General features: G+C 41.3%; 2 protein-coding genes across 2 annotated transcripts in view; both read left to right on the top strand.

The window, feature by feature from the left end:
• Window positions 1-4,497, top strand: part of cts12 (cathepsin 12) — a 6,356-nt gene extending 1,859 nt beyond the window's left edge. The window contains exons 2-8 of the mRNA XM_031311884.2: window positions 372-517; window positions 611-730; window positions 1,642-1,806; window positions 1,902-2,123; window positions 2,726-2,894; window positions 4,005-4,110; window positions 4,242-4,497. Coding sequence (XP_031167744.1) covers window positions 372-517; window positions 611-730; window positions 1,642-1,806; window positions 1,902-2,123; window positions 2,726-2,894; window positions 4,005-4,110; window positions 4,242-4,341 — 1,028 coding nt within the window. The 3' untranslated portion in view covers window positions 4,342-4,497. The remainder of the gene's footprint in view (window positions 1-371; window positions 518-610; window positions 731-1,641; window positions 1,807-1,901; window positions 2,124-2,725; window positions 2,895-4,004; window positions 4,111-4,241) is intronic.
• Window positions 4,498-5,573: 1,076 nt separating this feature from the next.
• On the top strand, window positions 5,574-17,960 carry LOC116058697 (laminin subunit alpha-3-like). The gene is made up of 11 exons (XM_031311526.2): window positions 5,574-5,905; window positions 8,151-8,263; window positions 8,353-8,436; window positions 8,645-8,745; window positions 9,688-9,732; window positions 10,338-10,483; window positions 11,380-11,490; window positions 11,672-11,783; window positions 11,985-12,155; window positions 17,344-17,732; window positions 17,818-17,960. The coding sequence occupies exons 1-10, from the start codon at window positions 5,711-5,713 to the stop codon at window positions 17,532-17,534; spliced, it is 1,269 nt and encodes a 422-aa protein (XP_031167386.2). The 5' UTR covers window positions 5,574-5,710; the 3' UTR covers window positions 17,535-17,732; window positions 17,818-17,960.
• The last annotated feature ends 232 nt before the right edge of the window (window positions 17,961-18,192 follow it).

Here is an 18,192-nt window from a genome sequence, read left to right as displayed (position 1 = left end):
TGAGCATCTCTGAAGCAGCTGAAATGCAGAACTGAGTACATTTTAAAATCTGTTTATTTATCGCAAGTAATATCGTTATTGTGATATTCAACATATTTTCCTCATATCGTAGTTTCTATGTGTCTATATACCTGTCTTTATGTTATCTGTTGATGTATTTGTCAGTGTATATTGCCATGTGCATGAAACTGACTGTGAAAACAAATCTCCTTTCTGGGACAATAAATAAGTTTTTATCTATGTATAGCATAGAATAACTTTACAAAACACTACACAACTATTAGGATTGAACAGCTTGCAATTAGTTTCTACTCTGATGTGCTGAGCTCGACAGAAGGTGTGACTCCACCGTGGTGCTCTTGTCCTTATAGTGCAGCTGGCCTACTTCCTGCTGCGAGCGGCGCTGCTCTCTGTGCTGCTGTGCGGCCCGCAGCAAGTGGCCTCGGACTCAGATGAAGTGGTCCAGACGGAGTGGGAGGTCTGGAAGAGCAGCTACGGCATAGCTTACGAAGAAATGGTGAGACCGACTCCACATCTCAAATACAAGTGTAAGTCCACATGATCTGATTCACTTGAGTCTTCCTGTGATGTGTTTTGTGTCATCATGCAGGACGACGTGCAAAGGAGGGCCATTTGGGAGGAAAACAAGCACGTGATTGAAAACAATAATCAAGGGTTTTTCATGGGGATGAGGCCGTTCACTATGGCCATGAATAAATATGGAGACCTGGTAAGGAGTAGTGTTTTTCTCTCTATGCTAAAAGCTCCACTGCCTACAACCTCAAATCAAAGTATTTGAAGTAAATATAAAGATTTCATTGCATTAACAAACTTATTATAAGTTTATAGACTACATTTGAAAATCCAGACTGAATTATTGATGATTTCAAACAGCAAAAAAGGGAAATAATCTAAATCTGTGATTGAGCTCAGATATTTTATGTATTTTTCTTATTTAAAATAAAATAAGTTTTGGGCATTTCTGCCTTTAATGGATAGGAAAGCTGAGATATGAAAGAGGAGAGGAGGGGGGGGAAGACATGCAGGAAAACCATCACAGATCAGATTCGATCCCTGGACCTTCTGCGTCGAGGAATAAACCTCTACATACGTGCACCCGCTCTACCAACTGAGCTAACCCGGCCACTGTTTAATGTCCTTTTAATACAAGTCAAAATAAAAAACATCGTAGTACAATACAAAAATCTGCTTTTTTTTCTTGCCAAAAGTTGAATGAGATGATTGAAACCACTCTCATGTTTGTATGGTCAATATTTAGCTTGGCATACAATAAGACTCTAGGAAGTTACCGCATCCGACCAAGAAAAAGTCCAGCAGATAACCCCCGTAAAACCATAAAGTGCCATTTTAAAATTTGTCTTACGGATTAAACGGAGACAATATAATTAGTGAGCTTTAAAGGTGCTGGTAGATGAATTTTGTTACTTTTGGACACAGCCAGGCTAGCTGTTTCCTCCAGTTTTTGGCGGCTAAGCTATCCGTATATCCGTCTATCCGAATAAACTAAGTGTATTCTTTTTTTTATTGGCTTAAATAAATATGGTAAGTTGTTTTGATTAACCGATACGCCAACATCAATAACATATGGGAAACAATCTTCTTTATGTTCTCCATTTGTAGACGAGAAACGAGTACAAGGTTTTGCAAGGTGCCACGATAGACTCCCAGTTTGTGAAGCGAGGGAAGACAGTCTCGGGCCGAAAGCTGCGTATCAATGCTAAAAAGTTAGATGCTACGATTGTGGACTACAGGAACATGGGTTATGTCACTGAGGTGAAAGACCAGGTAAGACTCTTCTAAATGCATCTTCAGTGGGGTTTATCCAGACTGAATCATGATCGCCTTCAAATCTCCTGTATGTTTTTAAATGTTCTTCGCAGGGTTACTGTGGCTCATGCTGGGCCTTCAGCACTACGGGAGCTATCGAGGGACAAATATACAAGAAGACAGGTCAGCTTGTATCGTTGAGTGAACAAAACCTGGTGGACTGCTCCAGATCGTATGGTACCTACGGCTGCAGTGGTGCCTGGATGGGCAACGCCTATGACTACGTGGTCAACAACGGGCTGCAGTCGACAAACACCTACCCATATACCTCAGTGGTGAGGCTTCGGCTACATTTACATTGCTACATTTTGGTTTGTAAGCAGAGTTTTGAGCCAAAAGCGAACTCCGTGCACACAAGTGTTTTTAGCTTCAGTAGAAGAACTAATCTGTTTAAGCTAACACGCCCAAACCGCATATCTCATGAACATTCTCGTATACTAGGCATGCGTGTACCGGGTTCAAACAGGAGGCAGCATGTGTACTCCGCCCATTGCTGGTAGTTGCCATGGTAACGTTAGTAGCTTAGTCTCAAAAAACGAGACATCATGACCCAATCAGGTGACCAAACATTGGCGTCGGTGTTGGTGTTGCCAAAGGTCTCCATTTGCCATTGAGACTGCAACACAACCCCGGCGATTCCAAACCAAAACAGGGTCAGAAGTGTTTTCAAATTTCTCTGGATTAGGGGCTGGGAAACGCCAGAGCAGTGTAAACCCGAGGTGCAAATGTAGCAAAAGATATTTGTTTTTAAACCAAAACGTAGCAATGTAAATGTAGCCTTACATTGCTGGCTCAGCCTCCATCAGAACATTTAAAACGGGTGATCATTCTGTGTCCAGCTTGCCGTTATTTTTAAGCTCTCTGTTTCTCTCAACAGGACACCCAGCCCTGTTACTACGACAGCAGACTTGCAGTTGCCCATATCAAAGACTACAGGTTCCTGCCCAAAGGAGATGAGCAGGCTCTGGCTGATGCCGTGGCAACCATCGGTCCAATCACAGTAGCTCTTGATGCAGATCATTCCAGCTTCCTGTTCTACAGCTCAGGTTAACTGTAAAATCGTTGTGTCGGTGATTCAAATCAGGACATCCTCATACCTAGACGACAGATCGTTTACCAATGTCTCCCAAAACAAGTTTTAAACAAGTGGTTAAAGCTGTGAAAAGGAACTATTTGGTTAGGTTTAGGAAAAGATCATGGTTTGGGTTCAAATGAGAATGTTTGTTATGGATGTAAGTCTGTGACATGGTTATGTATTAATGTAGTTATGTTAGTAGACTTTTGGTTTCAAATGGGATACAAACAGCAGTCTCCTGGGTGAAAGTCCTGTGTTTGTTTGACCCATCCATCCTCCCCGCATGGATGTATTAAGAGAACGCCTCCCCGTCCTTACCATAGATAGACAGTTAAATAAATGGACCAACAGATCCCTGAAACTGCCTGCGTGCTTCTCCTGTACTATACGGTAATTCCTCTACTATGCGACAGTAAGTCGCGTGGTTATGACACAATCATTAGCCTATTTTTACAAAAACGTCTGCTACGGGGGCCATAACGTGAGATACAAGGTAATGGAGCCTTTTATACATTGTCGTGTTTCTTTAGAAATAAACAAAATAAAGTCTTTAAACGCTTCAGATGTAAAGTTATTCGCTGTCAAAGTGACCCTAACCCTGGAATTAAATTACTATGTCTATGTGAAAGATGTTGCTCATAGTGACAAACCCCGATAGAGTCAAAAAGCCAAAAAGACGCTATGTCTTTCAGCTTATTTACTCTTTTTTGGTTCTGATAAACCCACTGTACGCTACCTGCCCAGCACCAAACTGCACAAAGTTAGCAGCTAGCTGGTGAACATAGTAGAGCATTTAGCAGCTAAAAGCCAGATAATTAGGAGTTGGTGGAGACCAAAATAAAGCTAAAAGGAGAGTGAATATTAGGCTTATATTCATCAGGTGGACATAAAAATGACTCCACAAGAATGCTAATGTTGCTCTGTGTCTGCTGTCTGATGTGTAAATAAGCAAATGTATGCTAACAAGTTCGCAATATTACCTTTAAAGTTGATAATATGTTACTGTTGTCTTTACAGCTTGTTTCCGCTGCCCCCAGGTTGCCAAACAATAAATTAATCCAGGTCGAAATGTCTTTTGCAGGAATATACGATGAGCAAGCCTGTAACCCTAACAATCTGAGTCACGCGGTGCTGCTGGTCGGCTACGGTTCTGAAGGAGGCCAAGACTACTGGATTATCAAAAACAGGTCAGAAAAACTCTCCACATATAGAATAACATGGGTTGATTTTGTCAAACACTACATGTTCTATTATATAACACATGTACAAGTCTTTCTTGTATTTTCTTTAAATATGAATTGTTGTTTTTTCGTTTTAGTTGGGGAAGCAGTTGGGGTGAAGGCGGCTACATGCGAATGGTCCGAGATGGCAAAAACACTTGTGGCATTGCGAGCTATGCTTTGTACCCTATTCTGTGATTCTGATAAGATGCTTCAGTCGTGTGTTAATGCTGAACTCTTTCACTGCTGTCAGTGGGTCTCGGAAAACAACATCAGTTATTGCTTTAACAGCCCATATCATCTCTAAAACACTCCTGTCATCCATATTTTCTGAACCTTTCTGACACTGTATACATGTTTGAGTGTTCTTTGGTGTTTTTTGCCCCCAACGTCTCCTCCCAGGCAGCTTGGCAATGGTTATGTTTAGGATTAAGGTTAGGGTTAGCTGCCTGGAAGGCGCCGTTGGAGGCTAAAAACACCATCGAGCGTTTTGAGCTCATGAACCTTAGACAGTGAACACTTTGCTTCTCTCAGGGATGTAGTGCACACACCAACCTGTGGCCAGAAATACTGTTAGCCTTCCTAAAGTTTGATTGATTAGTCTAACTCAACAAATATTAAAAAAAACTGCAATTTAAATAATTTTAAGTGAAACTATGGACAGAAGTAAAAACACATTCTTCCACTTTCAAATGAAAATGTGAATTTGGAAGTAATATGGGATTTTGCTACTACAATCTTTAAGCTAATGGTGGTTAATTTTAGCAAATGTTAGCAAACTTGCTGTATAATAGACATTACTTAGTCAGTTCACTGACTTGGGACTTGTAAAATGAGTAATAACTAAATGATTAATTACCATTATGCAACCCCAACGTACATTTTGTGAATTTTAAACAAACCTCTCACTGAATACTGAATGACTCATGCTTGCCACAGTTTATTTTTGACTTTCTTGTTATATCTCCAGACTGCAAAACTTTGGTATTTTTATTACAGTACCACTTATTATACTTAGTACAAAATTACATATTTAGTAGGGGAGGGATGACAAGGTGATGGTTTGGGGGGGGGGGTTATGGGCTTAACGTGAATATGTTTGAGACAGAACAAATAATATGGTACTTTGTATTTCCAATGCAAATAAATGTTTCTGCATTTTTTCTACCATTATAAACAATATTTTATACCTACTGGATGAACTGAAATGTTTTAACTTTTTGACTGACTGGTAAATAAAGTGATAACCATTTCATAAGTGTATTTGTCACTTGATCTGCACGTTGCATAGTTTAATCAAACACAGTTCACATACACGATCCACAGCTTCCTACAGATCCTAATGTCTGAAGTTCAACCACACCTCACTGAACCTTGAGCCTAACTATGCACTAGCTCACACTCATCCACACATACTGGTTCTTACCGTCCAACTTTTCTTTGTGTCGCACGTAAAAAGCTCCAAGGTTCACCTGCTGCAGGGTTTACCTGGGGAGAGAAGGAGGAGCTTTCTGAGAGAGACGGAGAGGCTTTTTTACTGTTCACATGGCTTTTTGAATAGCTTATAATGCAGTGGAATATACCTTTGATTTGCAGCATAGTGTTGTTGTTTCTGCTTTGCTTTGCTCCGTTTTGTAACTCTACTGAGAAAAGCTCAGAGTTTAGGCATGACGGACACAGTCAGATCCATGAGAAGACACACAGCACGAAAAAGTTCTGTGATCCTTCCTTCAATAACCAGACAGTAGGCGCTATCACTCAGGTAATGTAACGCCTTATATATGTGTGTTCTACTTTTTGTCAGAAAAGTGATTACGTGTGTGCTGCAAAACAATGTCAAGGAATCATTTAATGCTCCACCTGAAATTGTTCTGACGCCTTTCAAAAAGTAATTTTTTTATTCTCATGTGATTTTATAAAGCTACAATTACAGTGGTATGAAAAAGTTTAGGCACCCCTCTGAGGCTGCATAATAATTAACTATTATATAATACTACCTGTAACTACTTAGCAATGATTAATTGGAACACACAATTGGTTTGGTGAGTTCATTAAGCCTTGAACTTCATAGATGGGTGCATCCAATCATGAGAAAAGGTATTTAAGGTGGCCAATTGCAAGTTGTTGACTCTCCTCTGAAGAGTGGCAACATGGGGGCTTCAAAACAACTCTCAAATGACCTGAAAACAAAGATTGTTCAACATTATGGTTTAGGGGAAGGCTACAAAAAGCTATCGCAGAGATGTAAGCTGTCAGTGTCCACTGTGAGGAACATAGTGAGGAAATGGAAAACCACAGGCACAGTTCTTGTTAAGGCCAGAAGTGGCAGGCCAAGTAAAATATCGGAGAGGCAAAGGAGGATGGTGAGAACGGTCAAAAACAGCCCACAGACCACCTCCAAAGACCTACAACATCATCTTGCTGCAGATGGTGTCATAGTGCATCGTTCAACAATTCACGCACTTTGCACAAGGAGAAGCTGTACGGGAGAGTGATGCGGAAGAAGCCTTTTCTGCACACACGCCACAAACAGTCACTTGAGGTATGCAAATGCACATTTGGACAAGCCAGCTTCATTTTGGAATAAGGTGCTGTGGACTGATGAAACAAAGATTGAGTTATTTGGTCATAACAAGGGGCGTTATGCATGGCGGCAAAAGAACACAGCATTACACACAGTAACATTTGGTGGAGGTTCCATCATGTTGTGGGGCTGTGTGGCCAGTGCCGGTACTGGGAATCATGTTAAAGTTGAGGGTCGCATGGATTCCACTCAATATCAGCAGATTCTTGAAAATAATGTTGAAGAATCAGTCACAAAGTTGAAGTTACGCCGGGGCTAGATATTTCAACAAGACAACAACCCAAAACACTGCTCAAAATCTACTTGGGCATTTATGCAGAGGAACAAGTACAATGTTCTGGAATGGCCATCCCAGTCCCCAGACCTGAATATCATTGAAAATCTGTGGGATGATTTGAAGTGGGCTGTCCATGCTCGGCAACCATTAAACCTAACTGAACTGGAGATGTTTTATAAGGAGGAATGGTCCAAAATACCTTCATTCAGAATCCAGACACTCATTAGAGGCTATAGGCATCTAGAGGCTGTCCTTTTTGCAAAAGGAAGCTCTATTAAATATTGATGTGATTTTTCTGTTTGGGTGCCCAAATTTATGCACCTGTCTAATTTCGTTTTGTACAAATTGCACATTTTCTGTTAATCCAATAAAACTCATTTCACTACTGAAATATTACTGTGTCCATCAGTTATTTGATAGATCAAAATGAAATTGCTGATCCCATTTATTTATAAATGAAAATCATGGAAATTGTCATGGGTGCCCAAACTTTTTCATACAACTGTAGATATGCATTTAATATTGTCTCAGGAATAAATAAAACATCTTTGCATTCTTAACTTAATCTTTGATATCTAAACCTTCATCATGGTACATAAGGCCTTTGCATAGGTCCGTTTCTATGTATGTGTGTATATGACCACGTACTGTATGTTTCTGTCTCCATGTCACACCCTGATTTACAACTCAGACCAGTCTTTCTTAGTGACACATGCATCTGATACTGTATGTAATTAATACGATTAAATCCATGTCCATGCCCAGTTAATCACTTTGCAGCCTGATTACTTAATATGATAATAGGTTTTTCCAAAGCAGGTCAGTTGACTGTTCAGCTCTCTGTGTTTGTACAGAAGTGCAGCTCTGGCTTCTACAGAGAGTGGGCCGGACCGTACAGGGGTCAGTGTGTGCCATGTAGCTGCAATGGACTCTCCAATGAGTGTGATCAGCAAACAGGGAACTGTCTGGTTGGTGCTACATTTTTTCAATTTTAAGAGCTTTATTGGCATGAGAAAACATTGCGGATATTGCCAAAGCAGATAATGACTCTCTCTCTCTCTCACACACACACACACACACACACACACACACACACACACACACACACTGTGTGTTCATGTTGTGTTTGAACTAACCGACGTCCAGAACTGTCAGTTTGATGCCTCTGGGGACCGCTGTGAATGCTGTAAAGAGGGTTACTATGGAAACGCAGCCAACAGGACCTGCCGTGCCTGTCCATGTCCCTTTACATGGAACAGGTCAGTCTCTTTTTATTACCTAGCTCAACCGAACTCAGCTGATTTTTTGCGCTGCAGCAATATGAAGATATGATTATGTCTCTGTGCAGTTTTGCGTTGGCCTGTCTGGACATCAGCTCAGGAGGGGTTGAATGCTTGTGTAAACGTGGTTACAGAGGAGCCACATGCGAGAGGTGTGTCTGCTGCTCAAGAAGTGACAAAACCAACACAAGCATAATTTACATCTTACTGTATTATCAGAGCATTAAAATGTTGCATCCTAATCACTATTTTCCACTGCTCAATGCAAGGCACAGACATGACATTAGCATGTAGGTCTGACACTGAAAATATGAAAGCTCAAAAAGCAGCTTCCCCCTCTTAGTTTTTCCTCTCTTTAAGATGTGCATTTGGTTACTACGGCAATCCAATGGTGCATGGAGGCAGCTGCAAGCCCTGCAATTGCAAGGATGGCTTGAACATTTGTGATTCTCTGACTGGAGGTACATATTTTCACACAAATACAGACAAATAACAGTTTGATAAAGACTGCTTTCATTTAAACAGAAAGTCATAACCCTCAGTTTATCCCTAACCTGAGTCATTCATTACAAATTCTTATAGTTACCTATGTTTTTTAAAGATAATTTTTTGGGGCTTTTAAGGCCTTTAATTGACAGGACAGATTGAAGACAGGAAAGGAGAGAGACTCATAAGAAACAGATGTTTTAAGAATAGTCAAAATCCAAGCTGCATAGGCCAATATATCCTGATTTCTGGTTCCAAAAACAATGAGCCTACAATTTCCATAATGCATCTTTTTTGTTGGACGCTCCCTGCCTGATAAATGATCACTCCATGCTACAGTTTGTAACGCAGGCTTTCTGGTATAAACTTGTAGTCTCAAAGCCTGAGCTGAGGAACCGATGAAGACCAGTAAACTGGCCTTAATGGGATGAGATTTCTCACTTTTCAGTACTTTCAGTGCACATACATTTGGGTATCTGGAGTGCCTACTAACCCACAAACTGTGAAATAAGACAACCCAGTCAGTTTTTTGTGGGTTAGATCAGAAAACATGTGAGTCAACAAGCCATTTAGTTTTGGCTCTCCTTCCTTTGTCACATACAGGCTCATTACAATATACCCCCCCCCCCCTATCTGAGTATCTCAACTCATGGCTTGAGAACTACATTTGCATAGTTTTCTCGTAACCCCAATCAGAGAAGACTTGTATTTTCGGGAGGGGGGCTTAAAGAGACGGGCGTTAAAAGAAGTGTTTGAGACAGAGGGTGTATACAGGTTTATTCAGACAGAAAGTTTGAGAAAAATAAAGTGTTTTTGAACATTAAGACATGTAAACATGTTCAATTAGAAACCCAAAATACAAGTATAAACCTGAAAATGAGCATAATATGTCTCCTTTAATGTTTTTCTTTTAATAGAGTGCATCACATCTGGTAACAGCAGCTGTGGTGCTCACTGCCATGGTGAGTCTGTGTTGAAGATTCATCTTATAACAGACTGATCTCATGAAGTGGCGTATGTATGACACGCAAATTGGTATGTCGTTATTGGCGTGTTATCAAGACGCACACTCGCTTTTCAGCGTGTTTATCAACGCCGTTTGTCCTCCATTGACTTACATTACCTTGCGTTTCCGTGTGAATTGACGCCGTAGCGAATAGTATGAAAGGGCGAAAATCCGCGTAGAGAAGGTGGTCGGGGTGAAGGATGGGTCAAACACCCACTTTCTTTCACCCAGGAGACCGTGGATCGTGTCCTCCGTGTGATGTTTCCTTCGTTTTTGGCGTGTGTTGTTTCCTTACCACATTTTTCTTTTCCTAAACCTAACCCCGTTTTTCTTTTCCTAAACCCAACCGGTTTTTCTTTTCCCCCGTGTGTGACATTAAAACCAACCATAGCCTCGCGATAACACGTAGCCTCGCGATAACACGCCATGTGGCTTTAGAAAGTGGCGTGTATGTTTACGCAAAGTCATGATGCCACGTTGCTCAAGTTTTGACATGAAAAGTTACATAAAAAAACAAGATTGTATAATAGTGTTTCATCTTCTCCTTGTATTTACTGACAGAATGTGACAGCTCTACTGTCTCCTTACTGGTTGACTTGGAAAAGATGGACGATGCCCTGGCTTGGCTGCAGCAGCAGCAGCTGCAGAACGTCTCTAATGGCCCTGGTTTGCTCTCCAGGCTGGAGGCTAACATCTCTGAAACCAAGGTGCTGTTGATGCAGGTTTTAGGTATCTGTGTGTGTAGTTATGAGCTGGCCTTTAAAACATTTTCTATAAAGTGCTTGCCAAAAGAAAAATATCCCAACTTCTATTCTATTCATATCCAGCCCAGTGTCATGGCAGTTCGTTAAATGGTCACGTTATTGAATCTATTGATTTGTGTACTGAACACGTTAATGACGTTATTTTTGTGTGGTCAGCACACATTTTAATGTATTTCAATGGGAAGCATATTTCGTGATCACAGAACGATTACGGTAGCGAGTAGTATTGATAAGGCAAAAATCCGCGCATTGGTCGGGGTGGAGGATGGGTCAAACAACACAGGACTTTCACCCTGGAGACCAGGTATCGTGTCCCGCGTGTTTCAGTTCCTTTCCGCGTTATTCTTTTCCTAACCACAACCGTCCCGTTGTTTTCGGCGTCTCCTGCGTGTGACGGTTCCTTTCCCCGTTCTTCTTTTCCTAACCACAACCTTTCCCCGTTCTTCTTTTTCTAACCACAACCGTCTCCTTGTTGTGGCCGGCGTGTGGCGTTTCATGTCCCCGTTGTTGCATGCCACAGAGATCGCAGATCGTGTCCCTGCACCCGGGGATCGCGTCCCGCGTGTGGCGGCCTGTCCCGTTGTTGTCGCCAGCGTGTGGTGTTTATTTTCCCCGTTGTTGCGTCCCCCAGAGCAACCCAGTGTCACGGCAGTTCGTGAAATGTCACGTTCAAAAATCGTGACCTGTACACAAAATAAACGAGAAAATTGTGACCTGTACACGAATCAATAAATCAAAATAACGTGACCATTTCACGAACTGGCGTGAGACTGGGTTGTCATATCACACAACAATGTTTCTCTATGTTCAGAGTACTTAACACCCCCTCTGTTTTGCAGAGTCTGGTTGGGAGCTACAGCACTGCTGTGAGGCACCTGGATCCAACGGTTGAAGAGCTGGAAGTAGATGTGGATGTTGGCAGAGATGACTTGAGTCAACTGACTGACAAGGTACCTGGAGTGAATTTTCCTCAGTTTATCAAACTGAAACTCCATCAGGAGTTTAGGAAGATCATTGCAATGTTTATATTAAAAAGTAAATGTGAATTATATTGTTATAAGGTTTTGAAAGCAACGAGAAGCCCGTCACATAATCACGGGGTATAATCACCAATTTTCACCAACTTCCCAGAGACTTAGAACTGTATCAGATCTGGAGAAGGTCTTGCAGAATGTGAATGGAAGAAAGTTAAAGGCAGAGGATCTTCTCTCTGAAGCTGAAGCGCTCCTTACAGCAACACAAGGTACGTACATCAGTTAACATTAATATGATATAGCTTATGTGTTGTCATGACTTTACACCACTGTTCTGCGGGCTGGCAGATGTCAGATTGGACCAAAAACATACTTTGTGGGACTTGTTAAGGAAACTAGATGATTGGTTAAGTCAAAGTGAGCTTTAGCTACAGACGTATCATTGTGTCTCTGTTACTGTGGTCTGTCAGATTTGATAAAGCAGCACACTGGGGTGAAACCTGGAGAGTCAGTCACTGTTACTGAAAACAACAAAGCCAGGATGATGGAGGAGGCTCAGGGCATTGTGCAGGAAATGAGAGCGAGAGGCTGCACTGCTCAGAGAGACAGAGCTGGCAGAGAGCAGGAGGACACACACAAATGTGAGTTTAAAAAAAAACGTATTCATTGGTTAGCCTGGTCCTACCAGACTCTGGTACATTTCATTTGTACAGAGAGTCTGGCCACTCTCCATTGACAAGTGTTAACTTCCTTGAAGGCAGGTACTCTGGATCTGCCCAGAGCCACTCTGGATCTGAATCTGGACCAATAGCTAACGTTTGGTCGTGACGTTGGATTAGTGTCGCTAGCATTAGCCTTAGCCAACTCCTTCACCACAAACGGAGCGAGCTGGAAAATCAAATTTTTCCCAAACCCCGTGGGGAGGCGGGCCACAACATCATGGCCACCAACAAAACTCAGCAAAGATTGTTCTTGCTCGGGCTTTAACTTCTGGATATTCAGCAGCGTCGCCACAACGGACCGAATGGCTTCGCTCGCATCTTTCTCCGTCGCCATTACGGAACTACAACTCAAGCTAGCGCACAACCTCAACGTCATCGTTCTCAGCCACTCCCTCTGTTCGCTGATTGGACCGGTAAGAAATTGGCTGGAGAAAACCCAAGAATATACTGCAAACCCAGACGATGTACTGAAGGAAAATGAAAATTGAGCGGAAGTACGTAGGAGGGCGGAGTCAGGCTATTCATTGGTTGCTTTCTGGCATATTTATTGATAAAATGGTGCACCACTGCACCTGGTGTTTGGCTTATCACAAAGCTGCAACCACCACAACCACTTCTCTTCTAGATGTGATTAACAACAACAACACTTTCACTTAAATGCAGGAAAATAACAAGTGTGTTCAATAAGAAAATCAATACCACTCTCGTGTCTGTATGCTAAGCTACAGCCGGTTAGCTTAGCTTAGCATAAAGACTGGACGCAGGGGATAACAGCTTGCCTGGCTCTGTCCAAAAGTAACAATTTTCACCTACAGTATCAGCAATGTGAACTAATGAATAAAAGGGCAACAAAGAGTCTATTGTAGTAATAGTTTTATTCAGCCCTGGCTGTTCATGAACTGATGGATACTGACAGTGCTGTAGTCAAGTCCACCTTTGTCAAGTAAGTCCAAGACAAGTCCATGACCAGGACAAGACCGAGAAAGACAGGACCAAATTAGGCCATATTATTTACTTTAACTATAACAATTTCACTTTATTCACATGAAGCTGAAGTGCAACTTCACATTTTAGATGTTGAGTCTTTTTATTGTGGTTTAAAGGTCCTATGACATGCTTTTTGGATGCTTTTATATAGGCCTTAGTGGTCCCCTAATACTGTATCTGAAGTCTCTTTTATATAGGCCTTAGTGGTCCCGTAATACTGTATCTGAAGTCTCTTTTATATAGGCCTTAGTGGTCCCCTAATACTGTATCTGAAGTCTCTTTTATATAGGCCTTAGTGGTCCCCTAATACTGTATCTGAAGTCTCTTTTATATAGGCCTTAGTGGTCCCCTAATACTGTATCTGAAGTCTCTTTTATATAGGCCTTAGTGGTCCCCTAATACTGTATCTGAAGTCTCTTTTATATAGGCCTTAGTGGTCCCCTAATACTGTATCTGAAGTCTCTTTTATATAGGCCTTAGTGGTCCCCTAATACTGTATCTGAAGTCTCTTTTATATAGGCCTTAGTGGTCCCCTAATACTGTATCTGAAGTCTCTTTTATATAGGCAAGACAAGGCAGCTTTATTTGTATAGGACATTTCAGCAACAGGGCAATTCAAAGTGCTTTACATGAAAACAGATTAAAAAATTTAAAACAGATAAAATACAAGAATAAAAGTTACAGTGCAGTATAAGAAATGAAACATTGAAGAGCAATTAAAACAGTTAAATATATAAAAGCAGATAAAATAGGAATTTCTCTTTATATGCTTATATAGATTGTCATACAGTGTCAACAATGCAACTTCAGTATAAGAAATGAAGTTATTTAAAGAAAGGCAACATCAAATAGATAGGTCTTCAGCCTTGATTTAAAAGAACTGAGAGTTGCAGCAGACCTGCAGTTTTCTGGGAGTTTGTTCCAGATATGTGGAGCATAAAAACTAAATGCTGCTTCCCCCTGTTTAGTTCTGACTCTGGGGACAACAAGCAGACCTGTCCCAGACGACCTGAGAGGTCTGGGTGGTTCATAGTGTACTAGCAGATCAGAAATGTATTTTGGCCCTAAACCGTTTAGTGATTTATAAACCAGCAAAAGTATTTTGAAATCAATTCTTTGAGGCACTGGAAGCCAGTGTAGAGACTTCAGTACTGGAGTGATGTGATCCACTTTCTTGGTCTTAGTGAGGACTCGAGCAGCAGCGTTCTGAATCAGCTGCAGCTGTCTGATTGATTTTTTAGGGAGACCTGTAAAGACTCCGTTACAGTAGTCTAGTCTACTGAAGATAAAAGCATGGACAAGTTTTTCCAAGTCTTGCTGAGACATAAGTCCTTTAACCCTTGATATATTTTTAAGGTGGTAATAGGCTGACTTTGTAATTGTCTTAATGTGGCTGTTAAAATTCAGGTCTGAGTCCATGACTACACCAAGATTTCTGGCTTTGTCTGTTGTTGTTAACATTATCGTTTGAAGCTGAGTGCTGACTTTTAATCGTTCCTCTTTTGCTCCAAAAACAACCACCTCAGTTTTTTCTTCATTTAATTTAAGAAAGTTCTGGCACATCCAGTCGTTAATTTGTTCAGTGCACTTAGTCAGTTGTTGTATTGGACTATAGTCCCCTGGCGATAAGGTTATATAAATTTGTGTGTCATCCGCATAACTATGGTAACTTATTTTGTTGTTTTCCATAATTTGAGCCAGTGGAAGCATGTAGATGTTAAACAGGAGAGGCCCCAGAACTGAGCCTTGGGGAACTCCGCACGTCATATTTGTATGCTCAGATGTATAATTCCCTATAGACACAAAGTAGTCCCTATTCTTTAAATAAGACTCAAACCACTTTAGTACTGAGCCAGAAATGCCAACCCAGTTTTCCAATCGGTCTAGTAATATGTCATGGTCGACCGTATCAAATGCAGCACTGAGATCGAGTAATACTAAGACTGTAGTTTTGCCACTATCTGTGTTTAAGTGAATGTCATTAAAGACTTTAACAAGAGCTGTCTCAGTGCTGTGGTGTGGTCGAAAACCCGACTGGAATGCATCAAAACTGTTGTTTAGTGACAAGAAAAGGTTCAGTTGTTGAGAAACCGTTTTTTCAATGATTTTACTTAAAAATGGAAGGTTTGATATCGGCCTATAGTTGCTCATTAGTGACGTGTCTAGATTGTTCTTTTTTAAGAGTGGCTTAATGACTGCAGTTTTCAGGGCCTGTGGGAAGATACCTGAGAGAAGAGACGTGTTTACAATCTGTAGAAGATCAGTAGCCAAACAATTTGCAACATTTTTGAAAAGGCCCGTTGGTAGAATATCAAGGCAGCAGGAGGAGGTTTTCAGATGTTGTATAATGTCCTCCAGGTTTTTACGGTTAATCATATGAAATTGGGTCATATTGGAATCTGTTTTTCCTGGACACTGTGACAACACATACCCTGTACTCGATATGGAAGCACTGACTGTTTGTTTAATTTTCTGAATTTTGTCATTGAAGAAGGTGGCAAAATCATTGCAGGCCTTTGTGGATAAAAGTTCAGATGCTACTGGTACTGGAGGGTTTGTTAACCTATCAACAGTAGCAAACAAAGCACGTGAATTATTATTGTTTTTGGCAATAATGTCCGAGAAGAAGGACCGCCTTGCATTCCTCAGTTCCAAATTATAAGTGCGAAGTCTCTCTTTAAAGGTGTTGTAGTGGACCTGGAGATTAGTTTTTCGCCACCTGCGTTCTGCTTTTCGACACTCTCTTTTTTCTGTTCTTACCAGTATGGCATTTCTCCATGGAGATCTTTTCTTATCAGAGACAGTTTTTACCTTAATGGGAGCAATGGCATCAATAACATTTGTAATTTTACAATTGAAATTGTCTACAAGCTCAGTGACTGAGACCCCTGAGAGGGTGGGTGTGGACGAGAAAAGCTGAATGAATGTTTCACTGATGTTGTCAGTGATATACCGTTTTCTTATTAACTTTGTTTGGACACTTTTTTGCACAGAGATAGTGCCGTTAAAGAAAACACAGGAATGATCACAGAGAGCAGCATCAGTCACCACAATAGACCTTAGTGGTCCCCTAATACTGTATCTGAAGTCTCTTTCCCAAAATTCAGCCTTGGTGCAGAATTACAGCCACTAGAGCCAGTCCTACAATGAGCTTTCCTTAGGATGTGCCATTTCTGTGTCTGTAGCTTTAAATGCTATTGAGGAGGAGAGAGGGGGGGCAAGGTGGAGGGTGGAGGTGTGGCCTTGACCAACTGCCACTTTGCTTGTTTGCAAGCCATGATGCCTCTCTCTTTCTCATGGGCGGGCCAAATTCTCTGGGCGGGCAAAGCAGAGAAACCTTTCCCCTTATGACGTCATAAGGAGGAGATTCCAGATTGGCCCATCTGAGCTTTCATTTTCTCAAAGGCAGAGCAGGATACCCAGGGCTCGGTTTACATCTATCGCCATTTCTAGCCACTGGTGGACCATAGGCAGGCTGAGGGAACTCATATTAATGTTAAAAAACCCTCATAAAGTGAAATTTCCATGCCATGGGACCTTTAACAAGAACATCCTGGACTGCCAATGGAAAATGTAACAAACAACAAGCAACACAGGTGCCCAAAAAAACTGATATGTTCACATTCTTGAACTTAGTACTTGTCCTGAAGAATCCGTAGTACCCCAAAGTGCTCGCTGACATTGTGTCTGACGCCAAAATGAAAATGATTGATGCCTGATGATTGAGGTATATGACGCAGCCAGGCATAGGACCAATACCTGTTCTAGATGGATTATCAATTAAACCAATACCTGTTTTCTGAACAAGCACGCTTCATCAATGGTTTTGTTTTGACAGAGGAAGTTACTTTAGAAAAAAAGCATATAGTGCTGGACTAGGTTAAGACCAACTAGAATATTTGACGAGTCCAATGGCCAAGTCCGAGTTCAAATACCAACGAGTCCATGACAAGCCCAAGACAATAGAAAAACGGACTTGAGTCCGAGTCCGGACTCAAGTACTGCAGCCCTGGATACTGATATCCTACATTTATAATATACATCCGTAGAAATGAACATCAATGTAATGGTGCAGACTGTCACCATGTAAAATTCCAAAAAGTCTGTGTGTTCCCCTCAGTGTTGGACATAATCAGGAACAACATGGCAGATCCTTTGGAAACCAATCAGACTGGAGACTCTCTGATGGCCTCAGACTCTTCTCTGAGTGAGGTGGCTGAGCTGCTGACAGACGCAGGGGACAGAGTCGACAGGACACGGGGCCTTAACCTGAAGGCTCGTACTGCACTACAACATCTGGAGGTGACATGAAACATAGCTGGCATCAGTCGAATCATTTCTCACTCTGTAGTATCATACTGATGTTTTCACCTCTCTTTGTTCATTTGCCAACATCTTCAAACACAGATGGAGAGAGAACAAAGTACGCTCCTTCCTGTGACTGAAATGACCAAAGATCTGCTAAAGAATATCACCGACATCTTTTTAATGCTTGAGGAAATAAAAAAAGTAAGCAGCCATCTTTTACCGCCACGATTCCACGAGACACGTTTTTTAGAGTGTGCTAACTGAGTTTATTGTGTGTAAATTGCAGGAATTTGAAAATCATGCAGCTCAGCTAGATGGTGCCAAGCGGGAACTTTTTAAGAAGTTAAATAACATCCAGATTATGGCATTGGTGGGTATAGTAACCAAAGCTGAGAAGCATGCAGAGGAGCTCAACAGAGTGACAGCAGAACTTCATCAGTGAGTGTGAAGCAGAGGGAATCAAGAAAGTGGATAGATATCATTTAGATCAGGGGTCTTTCATTTTTTTTTTTAGGCCAAGGACCCCTTAGCTTAAAGAGAGACAGAGTAGGGATCCCCCTACTACATTTACTGTATGCAATTGAGTTGCATATTAAACTAGACCAGATGGATGAAAATGAATGGATATTTACTGTATATATTATTCATACATCATGTTTTA

The sequence above is a fragment of the Sander lucioperca genome, chromosome 11 (assembly GCF_008315115.2).
Source record: "Sander lucioperca isolate FBNREF2018 chromosome 11, SLUC_FBN_1.2, whole genome shotgun sequence".
In the NCBI taxonomy this organism is placed as follows: Eukaryota; Metazoa; Chordata; class Actinopteri; order Perciformes; family Percidae; genus Sander; species Sander lucioperca.
This window is presented reverse-complemented; position numbering and strand designations above follow the sequence as displayed.

What these genes read in the sequence shown, in the direction of transcription:
- LOC116058697 (XM_031311526.2), top strand. Translation starts at nt 5,711, where the DNA reads ATGCAGTGGAATATACCTTTGATTTGCAGCATAGTGTTGTTGTTTCTG. An exon ending in CAGTAGGCGCTATCACTCAG is followed by an intron (nt 5,906 to 8,150) that starts GTAATGTAACGC and finishes ACCGACGTCCAG; the next exon opens with AACTGTCAGTTTGATGCCTC. An exon ending in GCTCCTTACAGCAACACAAG is followed by an intron (nt 11,784 to 11,984) that starts GTACGTACATCA and finishes GTGGTCTGTCAG; the next exon opens with ATTTGATAAAGCAGCACACT.